At 45.4% G+C, this 18,537-nt stretch overlaps 3 protein-coding genes across 6 annotated transcripts in view; 1 reads left to right on the top strand and 2 right to left on the bottom strand.

Annotated features, from left to right (window-relative positions):
- ZZEF1 (zinc finger ZZ-type and EF-hand domain containing 1) overlaps nucleotides 1-7,278 on the bottom strand; it is a 59,008-nt gene extending 51,730 nt beyond the window's left edge. For both annotated transcript variants that reach the window (XM_065853043.2, XM_065853044.2), the window contains exons 1-6: nucleotides 6,741-7,278; nucleotides 3,564-3,708; nucleotides 2,694-2,888; nucleotides 2,158-2,329; nucleotides 1,267-1,466; nucleotides 26-236 (exon numbers count right to left, since the gene is read on the bottom strand). In XM_065853043.2, the coding sequence (XP_065709115.1) occupies nucleotides 26-236; nucleotides 1,267-1,466; nucleotides 2,158-2,329; nucleotides 2,694-2,888; nucleotides 3,564-3,708; nucleotides 6,741-7,103 (1,286 nt within the window). In that variant the 5' untranslated portion in view covers nucleotides 7,104-7,278. The remainder of the gene's footprint in view (nucleotides 1-25; nucleotides 237-1,266; nucleotides 1,467-2,157; nucleotides 2,330-2,693; nucleotides 2,889-3,563; nucleotides 3,709-6,740) is intronic.
- A 112-nt stretch (nucleotides 7,279-7,390) lies between these two features.
- Nucleotides 7,391-12,189, top strand: CYB5D2 (cytochrome b5 domain containing 2). 2 transcript variants are annotated; one of them, XM_065853470.2, is made up of 4 exons: nucleotides 7,392-7,740; nucleotides 7,826-7,966; nucleotides 9,012-9,198; nucleotides 10,498-12,189. In XM_065853470.2, the coding sequence occupies exons 1-4, from the start codon at nucleotides 7,464-7,466 to the stop codon at nucleotides 10,709-10,711; spliced, it is 819 nt and encodes a 272-aa protein (XP_065709542.1). In that variant the 5' UTR covers nucleotides 7,392-7,463; the 3' UTR covers nucleotides 10,712-12,189. The 2 variants fall into 2 exon arrangements, with proteins under 2 accessions (XP_071673215.1, XP_065709542.1); XM_071817114.1 differs by lacking the exon at nucleotides 7,826-7,966 and having other exon boundaries at nucleotides 7,391-7,740.
- Nucleotides 12,190-13,083: 894 nt separating this feature from the next.
- Nucleotides 13,084-18,537, bottom strand: part of ANKFY1 (ankyrin repeat and FYVE domain containing 1) — a 32,836-nt gene continuing 27,382 nt past the window's right edge. For both annotated transcript variants that reach the window (XM_065852884.2, XM_071817113.1), the window contains 2 exons: nucleotides 18,064-18,154; nucleotides 13,084-17,391 (listed from right to left, as the gene is read on the bottom strand). In XM_065852884.2, the coding sequence (XP_065708956.1) occupies nucleotides 17,259-17,391; nucleotides 18,064-18,154 (224 nt within the window). In that variant the 3' untranslated portion in view covers nucleotides 13,084-17,258. The remainder of the gene's footprint in view (nucleotides 17,392-18,063; nucleotides 18,155-18,537) is intronic.

Raw genomic sequence — 18,537 nt, 5'->3', positions numbered from 1 at the left:
CACACCACGGAAGTTTGGTACTTACTGAGTATTTTGCAGAATAGTGTGAACGAATGCTGGATTTGTTTCCATGGAAGCTGTTACCAGAGAGGTCAGCAGAGACCAGTACCAGATAGCGGAAGCATCGCACACAGAGACGCCCACCTTCTTAACTCTCTGGTACCCCACAGCCCTGAGCCCGTGGATTCTGGTGTCGCACCCATCGCTAAGGCAACGCTTGATGTTTATCTGTACATCTGCCAAAACACAAAATAGACATTTTTTCACCTCGTTTCTTCTGCTAGAAGAATCCAGATATTCCTGCAAAACCTCTTAGAAAAACAGCAGCAGATATGTAACAGTACTCCCACATATGGACAACTATACACGTTTCTTCAATAGGCACCCTACGATTTGGAAAATTTAGCCTTTAAATGGCCTATGGGGTCCATGACATATTATACAGCGAGAAATTAGGAAAAAAGTAGTAAAAGACCCTCAAAGTGGAAAAAGATTACAGATTATTCTCCAGTACCTTTTTACCTACATACATAGGAAGTATCTTGGGAGTGGTAGTGAAGAAAAGAGCGAAAAAGGAGTAAAGCCTAAAATGCTTAAGTTACAGAAAAATTTTCATGTAAGTTGACCATTTTGTATAGCTGACATAGTCCTAGTTACTTCTGAGGAACAACATCCTCGCTGCCCGCTTCGTGGCAGTGAAAGCTCCACTTGGTGAAAAGCATCTATGTGAACTGAAGGGACAGAACTTCTGCAGCTGCAGAAACCATCTTAGGAAGGAGCAGCTTTCCTCTGATTGCAATATAGCACCCACAGATCTACCAGACTTAAAAATAACACTGCTTAAAAAACCTGAGCATAAAACCTGCTTGACAGAAATCATCTGGTCAACTTCAGGGCTTTTCTACCAAAAAAAAAGTTGCTCAGAAGCAGATATTTTGCTAGACACTATTATGCAACATAAGCTTTCACTTTGCAAGCAAAGATAGTGTAATATTGCCCTGTGTCTTCAAATTGAGAGGCTAAAACTACATCCTTAGCCATTCGACCCTTAAGCCCATGTTACAGATGTCATGAGAAAGACTCAGAAGACTCTCTTATCGGTTAGAAATTAAACTACAATTAAAACAATTTCTCTGACCCAAGGATGAGGTCAAAAGTCTCTGCTCCAATGAGTGACATTTCAACACATCACTCTACGATCTACCCAACCTTTCACCATCGAAAAAGCAATAAAACGATACACCAGCGGTATCTCTGTTGACTCACACATCTGGCTAATGTTCGCGTTTTCCAGCAGCGTTACATAGCCGGTGACGTTGCTGGGAATGTGAACGTCTCGGACCTCCTGAAGGCTGCTGGCATTCCGTCCCACTGCCACTGTCACCTGCTGCGGCATGTAGCTCTGGTCATTCGCTGCCACCGCGATGGACAGATGTCTCAAAACAACATCTGGTTTCATCTTTAAACTGCAAAGCAAAGAAGATAAAACAGTTCTTGCAAAGAGAAGTCAAGCACTTCACTTGTAGCTAAGCTTCACCTAGTTTTCACTTCTACAAACACAAATGAATCCCCCAGAAATTACCTAATGCTTCACATGCATTACTAACCCCGTATCACAGTGGACGAGTTAGAAAACCTGGAATTGACTGAAAAGACAGTCACCTCTGACAGTAAGACTGCAGAATTTTCTGTTGGTCAGCTTTTCACCTGAGAATTTGTTCCTCAGGAATAAAAATGTATGGTCAATAATGACCAAAATGAGATCTTTATATTTTTTAAGTGTATGTTCTTAGATCTACTACTAAAAAAACACTAAATATTTTTGCTTTGTGGGGCATTTCTGCTTCATGGAACTTTCAAGACAGCGGCAAAGTGCTTCTATTCAAGTACTAACCACTGCATCTGTAATACAGTGTGAAAAGCTTAGCTACCCAACAAGGGAATGTGTCAGCATGGGAGACACATGCATTCTACAGGTGAACACTTCTACTTAGTGGTTAGGCCTTTAAACTTTAGGCAGAAATTAATGACTTCTGCTTTCAACTATATTTATCTGTCACTCATTAATTCCACAATTTGTTTCAATTACACCCTGCTGGCTGAAAAATGCAAGGACTAACAACCCCAAAACTCGCTGTGTGTTGCAGTGTCGCTCACCGTATCCAGTGCGAGCGAGCGCTCCCATCCGACTGCCAGAAAGACGTAGTTTCTCCATTTGTCATCTTATCAATATCAGCAGAATTGGATGAGGTCTCGATGTGAGTATAGCACTTTGTGACAGACTTCAGCTTGTCCAGCTCCTGATTCCCATTCAAGTCACTGGGGTATTCTGCAAAAGAGAAATCACTTGTGACATTGTTCTTTTGCTTGTTTTGAGAATTGTTATACCTTTATAATCACTCTGCCATAGAGTCTCTCAGCCTTTCCCCACAGGTCTTGTGTTCAAGTCCCTTCCCCAGTCTTGTTGCTCTTCTCTGGACCCACTCCAGCACTTCAATCTCTTTCCTGACCTGAGGGGCCCAGAACTGAACACAATACTCCAGGTGTGGCCTCCCCAATGCAGAGTACAGAGTACATCAAAAGTCAAGTCTGTTAAAGACTAAACATTAAACAGAAAAGATAGTTTTCTATTTTATCTTCAAGTTATGGTTACAATGCCATCCTGAAAAAAAAAATATATATATATTACATACCTCTCTCTTTTAGAAGAAGTCGATCTAAAGAATCCTTCAGTACAGAGGAGCGCATAGTGCAGATATTGTTGAAGTACTCCAGCACTGGGTAAGGGATGGCAGTACTAGAAATCCGATTCCGATGCAAGAATCTCAGTATCATTGAAGCGTGAAGACCAAGACACTCTTTTGATTCAGAAAATATATCAATAAAACCTAGAAAGAGACATTATTTTTCTCTTTGTTGCAACACCTGACTTGACCAGGTCATCATTTTTCCCTCTTCACCTTATCACAAGGTAAATCCAAATTAAGCACGGGAGCCAATGTTGGAACCACATTCCAAATCCCCTTCAGCCACTTCTCAACAGCTTGGAGGGAAAGTCAGTAACTGAGACTTATCCCAAAAATTCTAGAAACCGGCACTTTCCAAACCATACGCTATAATACATGAATTACATTTTAGCAGGATTTCCAACACTAAATAACAATATAATAATAAAGTACATGACTCATCCCCTGAAACAGACTCAACGGAGGATTTATTCCTCCCGTTCCCAAGCACAAGACTGCATTAGCTGGGCACTCACCAAGAGTTTGTGAGAAACTGGTTTGTGCCTATGAGATAAACCAAACCAGGATAAGTAGCTCCCTAGTCACACAGAGAAGAAAATATTGGTTATTTTTCAAAGCAAGTTAGCTGGATGTAATTATGGGAAATTTTCAATTCACAGCAACTTCACTTGTTTGATACTAGAGAAGCGAGAATGACTTGGAATTTGCTTCTGATAAGACTAGGACAAGCAACAACAGTAAAGCAATTTATTGAAGCAGCATCCCTTATATAGGGCAGGACTTGGGAATCCATTTGTTTTGTCACTGTTCTCATACCTGGAACTAGTGAACAAGCTTGCAGTTGCCTGATTACATGACTAAGCTCCCCTTGAAGATTAGCTCCACTAGAATTCTTGAGAGCCTCCAGCATATTCTCCACATCTACAGTGCCATCTCCTTCAGCATCAAATTGTGCAAAGGCCTGAGGAAGAACAAAAAAAGAACATTTATTTCAGCACATTTACTTCAAGCAGAAATTCAAGGTATTTCATAGAAACCGTAGCAGTAAACATTATAATACCATTAAACAAAAAAAAATCAAAATAATCTCTTCCTCCGTAGTATTGAATTCATGACAAATGAGTCAAGGAATCAGGGTTGTTTGGGACAAAGCTTATGCTTTCATCTCTGGGTTTGCTCCCTGATTATCAAACTTGATATATCATCAGAACTACGACCCTAGAGAGAAATAATCCAACATAATTAGATCAAAATAACCTGCCAATTAACTATGACATAATTACACCACCTAAACGAGAGCAGAGTCCTCAGCAGGCAACAGAATTGAAATGTCGTATTTTAGTCAATTAAAGCTCCAACTCACTTCTGCGGGAGAGAGTTGAATTTGAGTGTAGCAGTTTAATAAACTCTTGTGAAATTATTCCTAGCAGCAAAGATGACCGGTGCTGGCATCAGGTAGACAATGAAGCAAAAAAACCAAAGCCTTTGCTTGAGGACAACAATACAGAGGGAATTAATTTTAACAAACGTGACTCAGTTGCCCAAACAACTCAATGTACAGTTTCACACCACATCACTCTTGCCACTATAACTTTTCCTCCTTGCATTTGAAGTCAAATGGTGCCATTCCTAAAATAAGAAGTGAAGAAGCGAGCAAGTTTGGTGATGTTATCAGTGAAAACAAAGCACATGCAGGATGAGAAGGCAGGATCTGCCAGTAGCTGCCTTAATCCAATTTCTTATACTTTCACATAAGAAGAGATTACCACATATATGCTTTTCTTTGCATCTCAATGCTGTATGTTTTTATTCTAAACTCTCCCTATGATCTCAGCAGATTGCACCAACCCTAGAACTCTGAAATTATTATTGTTCGGTATAATTTAAACTCCGTATTTGACATAAAGCATCCACAATTTCTGCTGCTCAGACAGGCTGCCCTGTGCAATGGTGGTATAAGCAAGAAAAAAAAAGGGAAAAATAATTAAAAATCAGTATGCAAACCTGTATGCAGAGTGTTTGAGTTGTGTTCGTGACTGGGACACGGTACAACTGCAGTAACAGCTTTACCACAACCCAGCCGCATTCTGCTCCTAAGTAAAAGCATTAAGGCCACACACTTCCTGCCCACTTCAACCCTGAACAGGCAGAAACATAAAATAAACATCTTTCCTGGGAAATGATGGATTGGGTGGTCGCTGGGAAACACAGCACATGGAAAAATCGCCCCCTCATCTCACAGGCAGCTCAGGAACTGGACAGCAGGACAAAACATCCAAAGTGTGACTTAAGAAAACCGTATTTCATCCTTCGCTCTCAGTAGAACTGAAGCATTAATGTTTCAAGCAAAAGTTGGATACATTATACAACAGCTGCTGAAGCACCAATGAATGAAAAAAGGACTCAGTTTAACTAGAAAATTGATTTTGTTTAAATAGAGGTCCATTCTGCTATAAAGCACTCAAAGTATGTGGCTCAGGAGCCTCACATTGAGAACAGATAAACTTAACAGGCAGATTAAAATGTAGTCTGTGTCAACAGGATTCTGGAAACACCAAAAAGTGAAACCTGTTGACCTGCTGCCCACGAACCAACTCCTCATCAGTGTAAAATACATCCTGGAAATCTAAAATGCTACAGCTCAGGGGCTTGTGCCAGCTGCAGAAACAATGACATCAAAGTTTTCCACGCAACTCTTGACATCTCAGCTTCACAGGACAGACAAGATGTGACCACATACCCGCACCATGACAAATCCTTTGACAAGTTTTTTCCCCACTCCCAAAAGCAGGAAAAAAGTGATCCCAAACCCTATATTCTTTATGCAGAGGAGGTTGCGCAATGCAGATGATCCTCAAAGCTCCATTTTTTATACAGACAGAAAGAACCCTGCTGTATGGATTTCACCCTTATGGTCATTACAAATGAAGTGCTCATTGTTGGCTCTCACAAAGGAACCGGAAATGCAGACCGTATTTTAGCAAGCTACTTAAACCAGTCTGGTGTAAACATACCTATCTGTGCAACAGAATTAATCTCTTCCCAATCTCCAGTAGCTTTGTTAACATGTCAGCACTTATTTCAAGGAGCGTATGTGTGATTTAACAGTGTACCAAGAATTTCTCCTCCTCGGGAGCAACCCAAAGGCAGAGGGAAGGCACCGGTGAGACTCAGAACTGCAGGCAGTAACAAATTCAGACACAACCGCCTTCTCAACTGGGTGTGACATTCCCAATATGATTTGCTAGCAAGAGAGTAAAGTTAAAATGTTCTAGATGTTAAGTTCCCCATATCCTTTCCCACAGCAGAAAGGAAACTGTAACTCTCTTTTACCACTAAAACCTTCAGACCTTCTGTCTGTGGAGCGGGAAATCTGTTACACTACTTTCCTACAACTTTTCCAAAACTCTTGCTTTACAATTAGTGTTGAGACATCAATGAGATACTTGACAATTTCTCTGCTGAGTTTGAAAAGCGACAACAAAATTAAGCCTGGTAAACTGTGACTCGCTGATATCACTGTGAATTACCTCAGAGAAATTGTACAGGATTTCCTACCTGTGCTACCACCACCCGCACTAGCAGAAATACGGTTGTAAATAACCATTTTATTCACAACTGCCTGCTAAGCATGATCACTGAAAACAGGAATCCATTTAAAAAAAACCAAAACAATAAGATATCTCTGAGTTGACAGGCTGTCTATCGGTAGGAACAGACACTTTTCCAGCCTCACTGCAGATCCCTCCGGCCCAGCCTTGTCCCAGTTACCTGGATGGGGTGACCGAGGTCCCTACGGTCGTGCCAGTGGCCGCCGGTACGGGGAGCCCGGAACGGACCCGGTGCCAGCGAACCCTCGCCGGGCCGAGGGAGACCCGGGAACCACCCCCGGGTCGAGTGTGACCCGCCCCTCGCAGCACCCAGGGGGTCCCTCCCGTCCCCGCCATCACCGGGCAGACTCCCGGGGTGTAGCCGGTTCCCCGTCCCGCTCACCTCCTCGCTTTCCCCGCGGGAGCCGGCGGCCAGGCGGGACACGCTCTCCAGCACCTCGCAGAACTGCTCCAGGCTCACGGCCTCGTCGCCGCGGCTCAGCCGCTCCTCCAGCCAGCGCACCAGCGTCCCGTGGTGCCGCGACACCAGCGGCTCCGGCAGCGCCGCCTCCCGCAGCCGGGCCGTGGCCTCCCGCAGCCGGGCCTGCTCCAGCAGCACCTCGGCCGGCGGCAGCGGGGGCGCCGGGCTGGTGGCGGCGCCGGGCGGGAAGGGAGCGCCGGGCTGAGGCGCGGCGGCCGCCCCCTCCATGCCTTCCTCGGCACCCTCCTCCTCCTCCTCACTGCTGTGGCTCACCGCCGTCCCCATGAGCCCCTTCGGAGGCGCCGACGCTGCGACCCGGGGCTCGATAGAGCCGCTTCTCCTTCCTCTTCCCCCGGCCGCCGCCGCCCCGGCTCCGCCCGGCCCGGTTAGTCAGCAACTCCCCGGCCCGCCGCACCTGTCAGCTCCCGGCCGGCGGCGGCCGCGCCACACTGCCGCCAAGCGACAACGTCCCGCTCCGCCCCACAACCGCACTGCGCGGCCGCACCGCGCGACACTCGCCGTAAAGCGCCGCCGCGGGAAGGACACTTTACACCCCCCCCCGTCCCCACGCTCACACAAACGCCACGCTGCCGTGCGGCGAGGAAAGTGTCGTGAAGGGGTCGGGCGCGTTCGCGGTGCGGCCCCATGTGGCGGGGCGCGGCGGCGCTGCTGTGCCTGGGGGCCGCCTGCCTGCTGGGCCATGGGTTCGATCCCCGCCCCTGGCTGCTGCTGGGCCAGGGGTTCGATCCCCGCGCCTGGCTGACGGCGCCCCGCGGCCGCCTGCTCAGCGCCGCCGAGCTGGGCCGGTACCGCGGGGCACCGGGCGAGCCCGGCCTCTACCTGGCCGTGCTGGGCCGCATCTTCGACGTGGAGCGCGGCCGCAGGCACTACGGGCCCGGCGGTGCCTACAGCAGCCTCGCAGGTACCGCCAGCGGGGCGGGAGGGCCTGGGGCTGCCATGGGGCTCGGCGGGGGCTGTTCGGGGCTCACCGCCCGCCCTCCTCGCAGGCAGAGACGCCACCAGAGCGTTTGCCACCGGGGACTTCACCCAGGCGGGGCTGGTGGACGACGTGTCGGGGCTGTCGCCGGGTGAGATGCTGGCGGTGCAGAGCTGGCTGGTCTTCTATGGACAGCACTACGAGCCCGTGGGTAGGTGGGTCTGGCTGGGGAACCACGCGTGGGGAGAGTAGGTGGGCGACAGAGGGTTGACGCGGCGCTGCATCACCTACTGATGAGGTTCTCAGCCTCTTTTAGCCTTGGCTGGTTCTTCACTTTAAAGGCCGTGTTCGTGCTTCGTGTTGTGAAGATACCTGAGCGGACTCGGATACTGGGATCGGTTTGATTGTGCTGGCCTGGAGATGAGCAAAGGGCTCAGCCTGCTTCTTTTCAGGCTAATCTGCAGTTTGACTGAGCTTATTTAAAGCCAACTTTCCCATTGGCCACAAAGAAGAAATTGTTGGCCCTAAGGGCCTGTCCCAGGTTGGCCAGAGAGGTGGTGGATGAACCATCCCCGGAGACATCCCAGGCCAGGCTGGACGGGGCTCTGAGCAACCTGAGCTGGTGAAGATGTCCCTGCTCATGGCAGCGGGGGCACTGGGGGAGCTGGGGAGGGCCCTTCAACCCAAACCATTCTGTGATTGTGTCTATGCAGGGTCTTCCCCTCCTGCAGGAGACCACGGCGCTGAATCAGCTGCTGCTAATTCAGACCTAGTCTGAGGTCTGCTTTATTCTAAGGCAAAGCTTAACAGTTGTCCTGCCCAGAGCTGTCAGCTCTCTGCCCTGCTTTTATTTGTCTCTGCTGAGCAAAATGCACAAAGCCAGCGCTGTGAGTGCTGGAATTAGCAGGACTCAGGGGACTGTAGGAGCAGCAGCGCAGGGAAACTATTTTGGGGAATGAGGTGCATGAGCGGGAAGGACTTGTGAGTTCTGCAGCTGAAAGGGCCATTGACTCTGTGATCTCTAAAGAGGCTGTGCCTCCGCTTGTCCTGTGTGGATTATTAATATGGGTAACTTGCTGTGTGATCCAAGAATGGAAGGGATGTAAGCTCAGTTCTGTTAGTTTTTAAAACTGGGCCATGGTGAGAGCTTCCTTTTTTCATCTTTAAATAACAAATTAAAAAAAAAAAACACACAGAACTCATTTTTCTTTCCTGAAAACACCGTGATCTTAACTGATCACGTTCTTCTCTCCCAGGGAAGCTGGTGGGCAGATTCTATGATGAAAATGGGGCACCGACAGAAGCCTTAAGGCAGGCAGAGGCTGCCATTGAGGAAGCTCAGAAGTTGAAGGCCGAAAGCGAGCAGAGGCAGCAGCAGTTTCCATCCTGCAACTCGGAATGGAGCTCTGCCAAGGGCAGCCGTTTCTGGTGCTCCAGACAGAGGTAAACTCTGCCTTCCTGCCGTCATGGAGCAGAGCATTTCTGCCCTTGTTTTGGATGCCGTGAGCTTTGTTGTCGCCTCTCCCAGCAGGAGCAGCGTAGGAAGATGTCCTGGCTCCTGCAGCCACCACTCTCCATAGTCTGTAGGTGAGGTCTGCTGACTTCATGGAAGGGCCTGGGTCAGTCCTAAGGTGCTGATCGCTGGCATGGCTGGAGCGTGTGCAGGGCACGGTCCCGTCCCATCTGCATTCCTCAGGCTGCTGCTCAGTGAATTGGAGTCCCTAGATTTTCTCTGCCAGTCCAGCAGCCGCTGGTGACCTTCCCCCAGTCTGGAGTTCCACAGACGTGGAGGTTGGGCTGTTCTCCAGCGTGAGGTGGTGGAGGGGAGCTCTGCTCACTCACCTGCTGAGTGGGTAAAAGGAAAATGAAGTTTAATCCGGATCATTAACGCTTTTAGGAATTTTTTTTGTGAGGAAAATTCTTCTATCCCATTGGAATTGAAATCAGGTTTCAAAAGTTGCCATGTGTGCACATGATCCTCCTGTTCTGGGAGTACAGAATAGAAATCCTGCTAGGACCATCTGCTGAATTCAAGCAGGGTTTCTTACCTATCAGGAATCCAAGGATTAGCTCATGGTTTTCAGACAGTTTCACAGCCTGTCTCACCGCCTATGGCCACAGCAGTTTTTACTTAAAAGCATGTAAAAATTAGGTTGAGCTTTGAATAGTCATTTCCTACTTGGCCTATTTAGTTGTGTTCCTCTCTCAGTTTAGTTTATTTTGTTTTAAGATTAAATCATTTCACGAATCGCACTGTAAAATGCTTTGGCTAGGAAGTAGTTGCAGAAGTAACAGATTTCCTTTCCTTTTGCCCTAGTTCTCAAAATCAGTCTCAATAGCAGTCACGGCACAGAGGGTGGTGTGTGGTTGTCTGCGAGCAATGAGCTAACCCCAGAAAAGACCTTTTGCTGTTAGACGTGCTGTGTACGTAGGGCTGTTATTCCTTTTTTCAGCAATAGAAGCGTGGGCAGCAGAAGCTTGTTGCTGCCAGAAGGGTGACAGTGTGTAGCAGCACTGATGAAACCAGGTTCAGGCCACAGGTTTCTGAAGCACCAGCAATAAAAAGGTATTGGAAATCTGTAGGATGGATGTTGGCTGTTGGGAGCAAAGTCCACCTCAGTGAGTGTAGTGTTAGTTTGAACTCTCCCAGATTGTCTTGGTGTTTTAATCTAATGATTCTCTATTTGCTGGAAGCGTTTTCGCAGGTTTGAATTGTAATTTATTTTAATTTTCCACTCTTAGCGGGGGAGTGAGCAGAGACTGGACTGGGGTCCCCCGCAAGCTGTACCAGCCTGGTTCAAGAGGCAGCCGCTGTGTGTGTGTGAGGACTGCGGGTGCCCCGTGGGGACAGCCGGATTCGGCAGAGCACGGCGACAGAGGCGACCTGGATAACCCTCAGCTGGAGGAATACAAGGGTTGCGATCCGCTGGCCTCGCAGTGCGTCCTCAAGGTGTGATGCCGAGCGCTGGGTCCGAGAATGGTGCAGAGTCCAACCGGGAAATGCTGCACTTTGGGTGGGCAGCTACAGCTCCAGCTCCATTCCCTTCCGTCTGTCTGGGCAAAGGGAGCACCAACAATTTCATGTTATTTGTGACTCTTTTTCTAGTGTGTGGAGATGGATTTGAGAGAAGGAGGAAACACTTCAGCCAAGTTAGTGGCTGAAAAATCAGCAATGGGATACTTCTTTAGAGCTTTATTCCTGTGGTATCTACATCTGGCAACAAACTGTAAGATGCACAACCTGGGTTATATTTAAAACCTGATTTCTTTTGCAGTCAGGAAATAGATGCTTGTGTGCATGGTGGTGGGTGCAACGTGTTGTGTTTTGAGGCAGCGAGCATAGGAGCTGCTGCAGCAGCATCACTGACCTCAGATTGTGCACAGTCATTTGGACTCTGCTACTGCAGTGTCGTGCAAATGGTCCTTCCGGGCACCCGATTTACTCCAAAGAGTTTAAAGGTGGCAAGGAGAAGCCTCAATTTCTCCTACAATTAAGGTATGTAGGAACTTGTGCGGTTTAGTTATACACAAGCTTTATCAAATTCCTGGAGTACAGAAGGCAAAGGTCATGGCTGTATTTCCTCATTCAGTGTTTGTATTAGATACTGTGCAAAGAAGATATTTGGAGCCACCTGTGAGGATCGTTGTTTTATATTAACCTCACCATCCTGGTCCTCTGATTCACAACTTTCAAACTACTCAGACCAGTAACTGGTGGTTTTAAATAGGCAATAACTAAAGCTACGTGGCAACACAACTGTGCTGCTGCCACCCTCTACCTATTTCCATTCTGGTGTGTGACCTCTTCCCATCGGGTATGTGTCTATCAGGCTGTAGGCTGCAGCTGGATGTATCGTCACAAGGCCTGGATCCCTTAAAATTTTTATGTATTTTATCATAGCTGGCAAAAATCAGTCATGCGAGCAACTCCCAGAAGAGCAGAGCAAGTTGTTATAACACCATTTCTGCATGGAACTGAAAAAGACAAGGGAATATCCTGTGTAGGGCTGAGGCGCTGTAAAGCCCAGGCCACGGGGAAGCCACTGCAGTCAGGTCTACTGTTAGGATGAGTTTCAGGTGCAGCCTCAAGAGACACCAAAATCACACACAGTCCAGCTGCCGCACAGATCTGTGTTCAGTTCTGTTGCTTAAGGCAGCTACCACCTCTTCATAAACAGCTTGAGGTGTTTATAAACCCATTAGTTCTGAGAGACTATCGCCTCTAAAGTCCCACAAGTCTAATTAGTAATGAGTGAGATTGCGGGAAGCCCGGCAGCATCACTTCAGGAGTGATCACTCCATGGCAGTGACAGCAGGACAATAGTGCAGCACTTTTCACCTGCGATAGTTAGATAAGGCTACCACTGCTGTGGATAGGACCTGTACCACAGTTAAAATGTGTACATGCTATTGTAATAAACTTTTTTTTTTTTTTACCTGGTTTTGTGGTGTCTTTTCCACCATAATCTCACAGAGAAGTCCCAAGGCAGTCGCAGGCAGCTGTGACAGCTCTTAGCGGTCACCAGGGCAAGCTGGATGTGTAGAGAGGGGCAGCAGAACCATCACACAGCTGGCAAGTTCCCAGTCACACTTTTAGAACTGAAATTCAGCCATGAGCTTGTGCCATCTTTGGGATTGAAACGGGCATTTCACATAACACTGCTAAAGATAAAGCTGCATAAAATCACAGGCAGGAGCTGCACAGAAGCACTTCATTGTCTCAATTTAGAGGCCATTGAGTGTCTGCATGTCATTTACTTTCATTCACATCTTTAACAACATCAAACTATCCCCAAAAATTATTGGTGTCTTTGAAAGCTATTTAAAAGTTGCAGCAAGTTCCAGATTATTAAATACTGTGTAAAGTAGTTTGTAAGGGCCAGTCATCAGAAGGTGGAGTCCTAGTGAGGGTGTACCAGCTGTGTAACTTGTAAGCAATTTCCATCTTGCTCTACACTTGAGCACTGTGCAAATAGTGCTGAAATGCTCATTTTGATCTGAGTAGGTACACAAAAAAAAATTAAATAAGCTGCTGCAGGAAGGCAAGATGGGATTGTGTTACTTAAATGTTAAAGTTGGTTGAAGACCCCTTCACAGCTTATTTCTCCATTTAGTGTTTGGAAACAGCATGAAGGGAAAAAAGGTTGTCTTGCACTAGGAATAGGTCATCTGTTAAAGCACTGACCTGAAGCAGTCCAAGATTCTTGTTGCTACTGCCATTCAAACTTCTAACTCTCCCCTGGTAGAAGAAATTGGGAAGAAAATACTAGTGACAGTTACACAGGGGTCAAGTCAGAGACAGTGCTCTAATAAAGCTCACCATTCATCTGTACTTAAGTAAGTTTTATTAATAAAAGGCTAATGCATCACAATCTCACCAGGATGTTTTGGTCAGTTTTGCTATTGCACTGAAGCTTTCCTTGTCCCCAAGTAAAGCTGCAGCAGTTAATGCTCTTCCAGGAGGCAAAGCTGCCCACCAGTATAGAACCAAATGCACTAAGAGTTTGTTACTTTGAGTCCCGCTCAGCTGCTCCACTTAAATGCATCTGAGCCCAGAACTAATTTACCCCATGACCCAGCTCTGCCCTGTAAGAAGTTAAGATTGTTTCATAAGAATGATTATAGATAAGGCATTCAAGATGACTATATGGCATAAACTAGAACACAGACCTCATCAGCCAAAAGAACAGTTGTAGCACTTCCACAACATTGAAATGAGTATCTGGAATAGTTTCTGAACAAAGAATAACATCATGCCCAATGGAATGTTCTAGCCCTAGTTATCCTTGTGACTGGTAAAGGACAGTTTGCAGAGGAGCAGCTGTCTCTACAGAAGAAGATACTTTCTTAACAAGGTTCCCACCGCACAGTGCATTATCTAGTTATGCATTTTATTACAAGTAGAATCATTACACAACAAAGTAATGCATATTGGAAAAATACATTTTTACAATGACTCCAGACAAACATTGCAGATAAAATGCCATTGTTCTAAGACTTCCTTTTCTATTTCACAGCGGGTATTAGAAGGTTCAGAGTTATTTCTGTCACTCATACAAGCTTTGATTTTTCTAGAGATGAGTTTGCTGCAGTACCCAACTCTGCTGGTTACAGGAAAAAAAAGACTTGCCTATTAACATGTGATGTACAAACAAAAATTCCAGCCTTGACCTCCCATATTGTTACTTGTTAATTATAAGCACTATGTCAGAAGTTGTACAAGCCATTGATCTCCAGCACAGGAAATCATTAAGGCATGTGTCAGCTTTCAGCTAGAAGCTTGCTAGGCTCTGTTAGTACCTTCAACATTCACATTCTCACTCCACTTAGTGGTGTGAAACAGCGACTACACCTTTTTTAGATGCACAAATAAAAAGCCAGACCACATTTTGTGCTTGTATAAGAGTTCTGGATGACTGCAATCAAAAGGAATCCAGTCTAAGAACAAAACACCGTGGTACAAACCACCACAGACTTCCCATGCAGCCCTGAAGTGCCCGAAGCGCCACTGCCCAGGGAAAGAAGTGGGTTTGTTTTCCATTTACCCTTTTTGTTTAACGTTTGGCAGACTTCAGTCTTAACAGATACCACTTAAAAACAGCAGGGTAAGAGGGATGGGGGTTTTGGTCACAACTGCAGTTTGCTACAAAAAGGAAGAGCAGTTCTTTATGGAGTTAGAAATGTGTTGACCACTACTACATTACCAGGCGCCTCCATTCACATTTGTACCCCGCAGCAGAGCATTGCCAGCAAAACTCCCCTAAAAATCTCAGAGGTCTGAGAACTCAGACCAACACCAGGCAGAGTGCCTAAAGGATCAGGCCCCTCCAGTTGTTTGGTGGGGTCAACCTCTTTAGTTGAAGCACTAGAAGAAAACTGACTTGGGTTCTGGTTCAAGTTGTGGGCTTTTCTCCTTTAAACTGTGACAGAAAGCTACTTAGAGTTGGCTGGAAGGAAACTCTCTCAAAGGCACTTTAAAAATGGTCAAATTTGCTGAATTCAGTTGCTTTAAATTGAATTAACACTTTAGGTCGTACATTAGTTTAAGCAGTAACCTCAACTTTCAGTGATAAAGCTGGTACAGTATTGACTGTAGAACAAAAACCACAAACCACCTAGAAGCATTAATGTATGGTTTCCCAGATCTTTCCCAGAGTTTCAGGCAGTTTTAATTAATATTCTACTTTTAAAACCTTAAGCTTGCCATTCAGTTAGGCTGAATTTTCACAAGATCTACATTTTTCATAATTTAAAAGGTTCCTTAATCTGTTAGAACTGAGCGCCCTGTTCCCTTGCTCCTTCTGTCAGAGAAGTCACTGAAAAAACTGATGTTTAAATGCTTTAGCAATGACATGTTGTGCAGTTTTCCAATGAAGTCTATAGGCTGTGGCCTTGGAAGAACACTCCTCTCCCCGGCCTTTCAGTATTCTGAACACACACTCACCCCTCCACAGCACTGCAGCTCCAAACCAAGAAGGCAGTCAGCATGTTACCATGGGATACACTACAGCCAAGACTTCTTTCACCAGATGCACTTTCTCTCCATCACTTATCTTTTACTGCTAGAGATTTGCAGCCAGTGATATTCTGAAACATCAGAAAGCAATGGACTACAAGTACAATGTTTTCCATCATCTATTCTACTTAATAAAAAGCAACCCACACCTGTAGTTTTCAGTTAAATGCTTTTGACACCATTATTCTCCATCTCACTCACCTAGAAGGCAGTGTACAGAACACTATGCCAGAGATGCACCGTTTGTATTAGTAACTGTGTTACAGAGACCAGTTGTGTTACCCGGGGCATTCTGTTGGGATGTGACAGCAGCAGACCCTAAGCAGTGAGGTGAATTTGTATTACCATCCATTATTCTTCTCTAGTGTTACAAGGGTGAGATTCCAGTTATAATAGATGCATATTGGAAGATCAAAGTGCAGATCAAGTGAGACTTGATGTGAAATTCATTGTGCAAACATCAGCAATTATACCCTCTCCCATCCTCTTCTTGTACAAGTTGGATAAAAACCTCAAGCAAGTCTCCCATAAAAGCAGCAGGCTGGTTTATCATCTCATATTACTCTGAGACTGACAATATCACCATTCCAAACAGGGCAATAAATGACAAACGCACACTAGTTCATGGAGCAGAGATGAGGAATGTTCAGTTGAGTCTAAACTAGGTTCACCTTTTGGGATGAAAAAAAGCTTTAACGTGGCATGTGGTTTTGCTTCAGCACACAGTTCTTCTGACTGAAGCCTTTACCCTTGTCTATCAAAGTACTTCCCTGTTTACCTAAAAATGTGGTGTTAGATATTCATAGATTCAGCATGTTTATGAAAGTAGGACCAGCCCAGATTAAAATACTGCAGCTTAATCCAAATGCCTGGCACTGCCCTGCCAGTTCAGAATCCTTCCTTCAAGGCCAGAGGCTTAATGTTAATAGGAAGCCTCCAAATATGCTCGCACTCATCAGCAATCCTATTGAAACTGGACCCAAATGTAATGTCTAAGAGGTGCAGCACATTCTGCACAGGTTCCTGACTCTCCTGCAGCAGTTAACCAGGGTCTTTAAACCAAAGGAAAGTGCTACTCTCCCTCAAGGGATACATAATGCACTTCAGCATTTATTGCTGTATTGCGAGTTAGACTGCTTAATCAGTTTTAGTGTTTCTCCATTTAGCATATGCTTAGGCCTTTCAGCACATTTAAGTTCATTTATAAAAGTTTTATGATCTGGAAGAACTAGCAACATAAATATGAAAGTCCAACCAAGTAGACTTTGACAGCTCTAGCAGATACGAGGAAGAGTATTTACTGGCTAAAACAATCTTGCACTTCTCTTGAACATGCTAAAGGCAATGAGACATTTACTGAGGAGGTATCGAGATGTGGATCTGCAATTCTGACTGCTTTGCATCAGATGTTGTAAAGCTTTCTGTTGTAAGGCCACAATTCTTGAGCTATGCTTAGAACTACACACATTTTTGAAGTTTCTTGAAATGAACAGTGGTTGCAACAGCTCAGTCTAGCTTCACAAGAAGTCTTCTCTGGAGAAAGGGAACATTTATCTTTAAGACAAAGCAAAGAAAGGTACCTGGTTACCCTGAAACTTAATGCCAGCTCTATTAAGCAGCTTGAAAGCCACAGGACTTAATAGAGTTGCTCAGTGCAAAGCACCATGTCAAGGACAGACCTGTTTCATATTGTTTCAAACATCAGCCAAAGAACTTTAGCTTCCATACCCCACTGCAACTAGAAGAGGGTCTAAATTCTTTTGTCACTTGGTTTCAACAATCCGCTCGAATTCCTAGTGAAGTCTATCACAGCCCAATACATTTACAGTCAAAGTCATTTATACCAGAATGTATCATAACAGGGTCCTTAATTAGTTCAGTCTATTGCAGAAGACATGTATAGGCCTCCTCTTCCCTATCCAGAGGGCTTGTAAGCAGAGCTGCTGTCAGGAGCACTGACTGGGAATCCCTTTATTTCCACAGCATACTAGGAGACTCCTCCCAGAGTCAGGACGTCAAAGCAGATGTTGCAAACTCGAACTGGCTTGTTCAGATCAAATTTTATGATAGGAATCTCCTTTGTTGAGCACTTATGGCAGAGCAGGCGTCCACAGTGTCGGCTGTTGACAGAAGAGAAATGGGAGAAAAAGCTGATTTCACTCATAGTGAACACCAGGGCTTTACTGTTTGGTATTCTTTACCAGTAATATTATCACTAAAAAGATATGGTATCTCTCAATCATTGAATACTAATGCCAAAAAAAATACATGCTGCCGCTATACTAGTCAGTCACCTTGTACTACTTCAACCGATGCACTTGCAGTTTCTCTGCAACACTGGGCAGTCTCACCTGTGCTAAGAGAAAAATCCTTGCTTAACTTCCATGCAACCTCGCATATTTTGTAGACCAGTTAAGAAAAAGTAACTCACATCTACAAGAGCAGCTCTTGTCAGTATCTTCAGTCATTTCCACCTTACAAAGGTCTGTCACCTGTTTCAGAGCAAATCAGCCCCACTACTGACAGTGGGCACCTACATCTCCCATTTCCCTACTTGAACTTGGATGAGATTTCTCAACAAATCAGAACATTAAGTGCACAAACTACTTATTTTAGTCAGACCGCAAGCCACTGATCTAACAACTAGGACAGGGTGGAATGTTTCAGCTGGATTTCTGGTTATACGCCTACATCAACACGAAGGCTTCCTAAGCCACCAGAAGGAACAAGCCTTAGCTACATTTGGTAGAGGAACTGTTTCCTTGTAAGCACAGCGAGATGTGTCACATTACCAGTGATGCTTTCTTGTCGTGACTCCAAATTTGGCAGTGCATTCATAGCAGTTGGAGCCATCACACCAAGGAGGTTCTTTTGTCAGCATATCTGTTAGAAGGAAAAAGACAAAAACAGGCTCAGACACCTCTTGAGTAGACTGTAACATTAAGGAAGCTTCTTCCAGCTTTAGGTTGCATCCAATATTTAATTACTCTTGTCATAGCTGCAGTCTTGTTTGTAGATGGTGTATAGTTGCTTTCACCAACACATTATCCACAGCAACTATACAGCGTAAGTTAAAAAGCAATATCTAAGTTTTAAGCTACACTAGACTACAACACCAGCCAAGATTGTCCATGTCCATCCTTTCAGTTCAGCTGATCATGAGAAAGATGAGTATTTCTACCCTCAACTTGAAGTGGTAGAATATTCAAAAGTTCAGCCCCTCTGGAATTACTGTCATTTAAATCAGATGTTCAGAGTTCCTTCCT

This window comes from Patagioenas fasciata, chromosome 19, assembly GCF_037038585.1.
Source record: "Patagioenas fasciata isolate bPatFas1 chromosome 19, bPatFas1.hap1, whole genome shotgun sequence".
In the NCBI taxonomy this organism is placed as follows: Eukaryota; Metazoa; Chordata; class Aves; order Columbiformes; family Columbidae; genus Patagioenas; species Patagioenas fasciata.
Note: the sequence above shows the minus strand (reverse complement) of the source record. Positions and strands in the feature narration are given on the sequence as shown.

Bases quoted from the DNA above. Each gene is read 5' to 3' on its own strand.
- CYB5D2 (XM_065853470.2), top strand. From the start codon at position 7,464: ATGTGGCGGGGCGCGGCGGCGCTGCTGTGCCTGGGGGCCGCCTGCCTG. The intron at 7,741-7,825 runs GTACCGCCAGCG...CCCTCCTCGCAG, and splicing joins TGCCTACAGCAGCCTCGCAG to GCAGAGACGCCACCAGAGCG. The intron at 7,967-9,011 runs GTAGGTGGGTCT...CTTCTCTCCCAG, and splicing joins ACAGCACTACGAGCCCGTGG to GGAAGCTGGTGGGCAGATTC.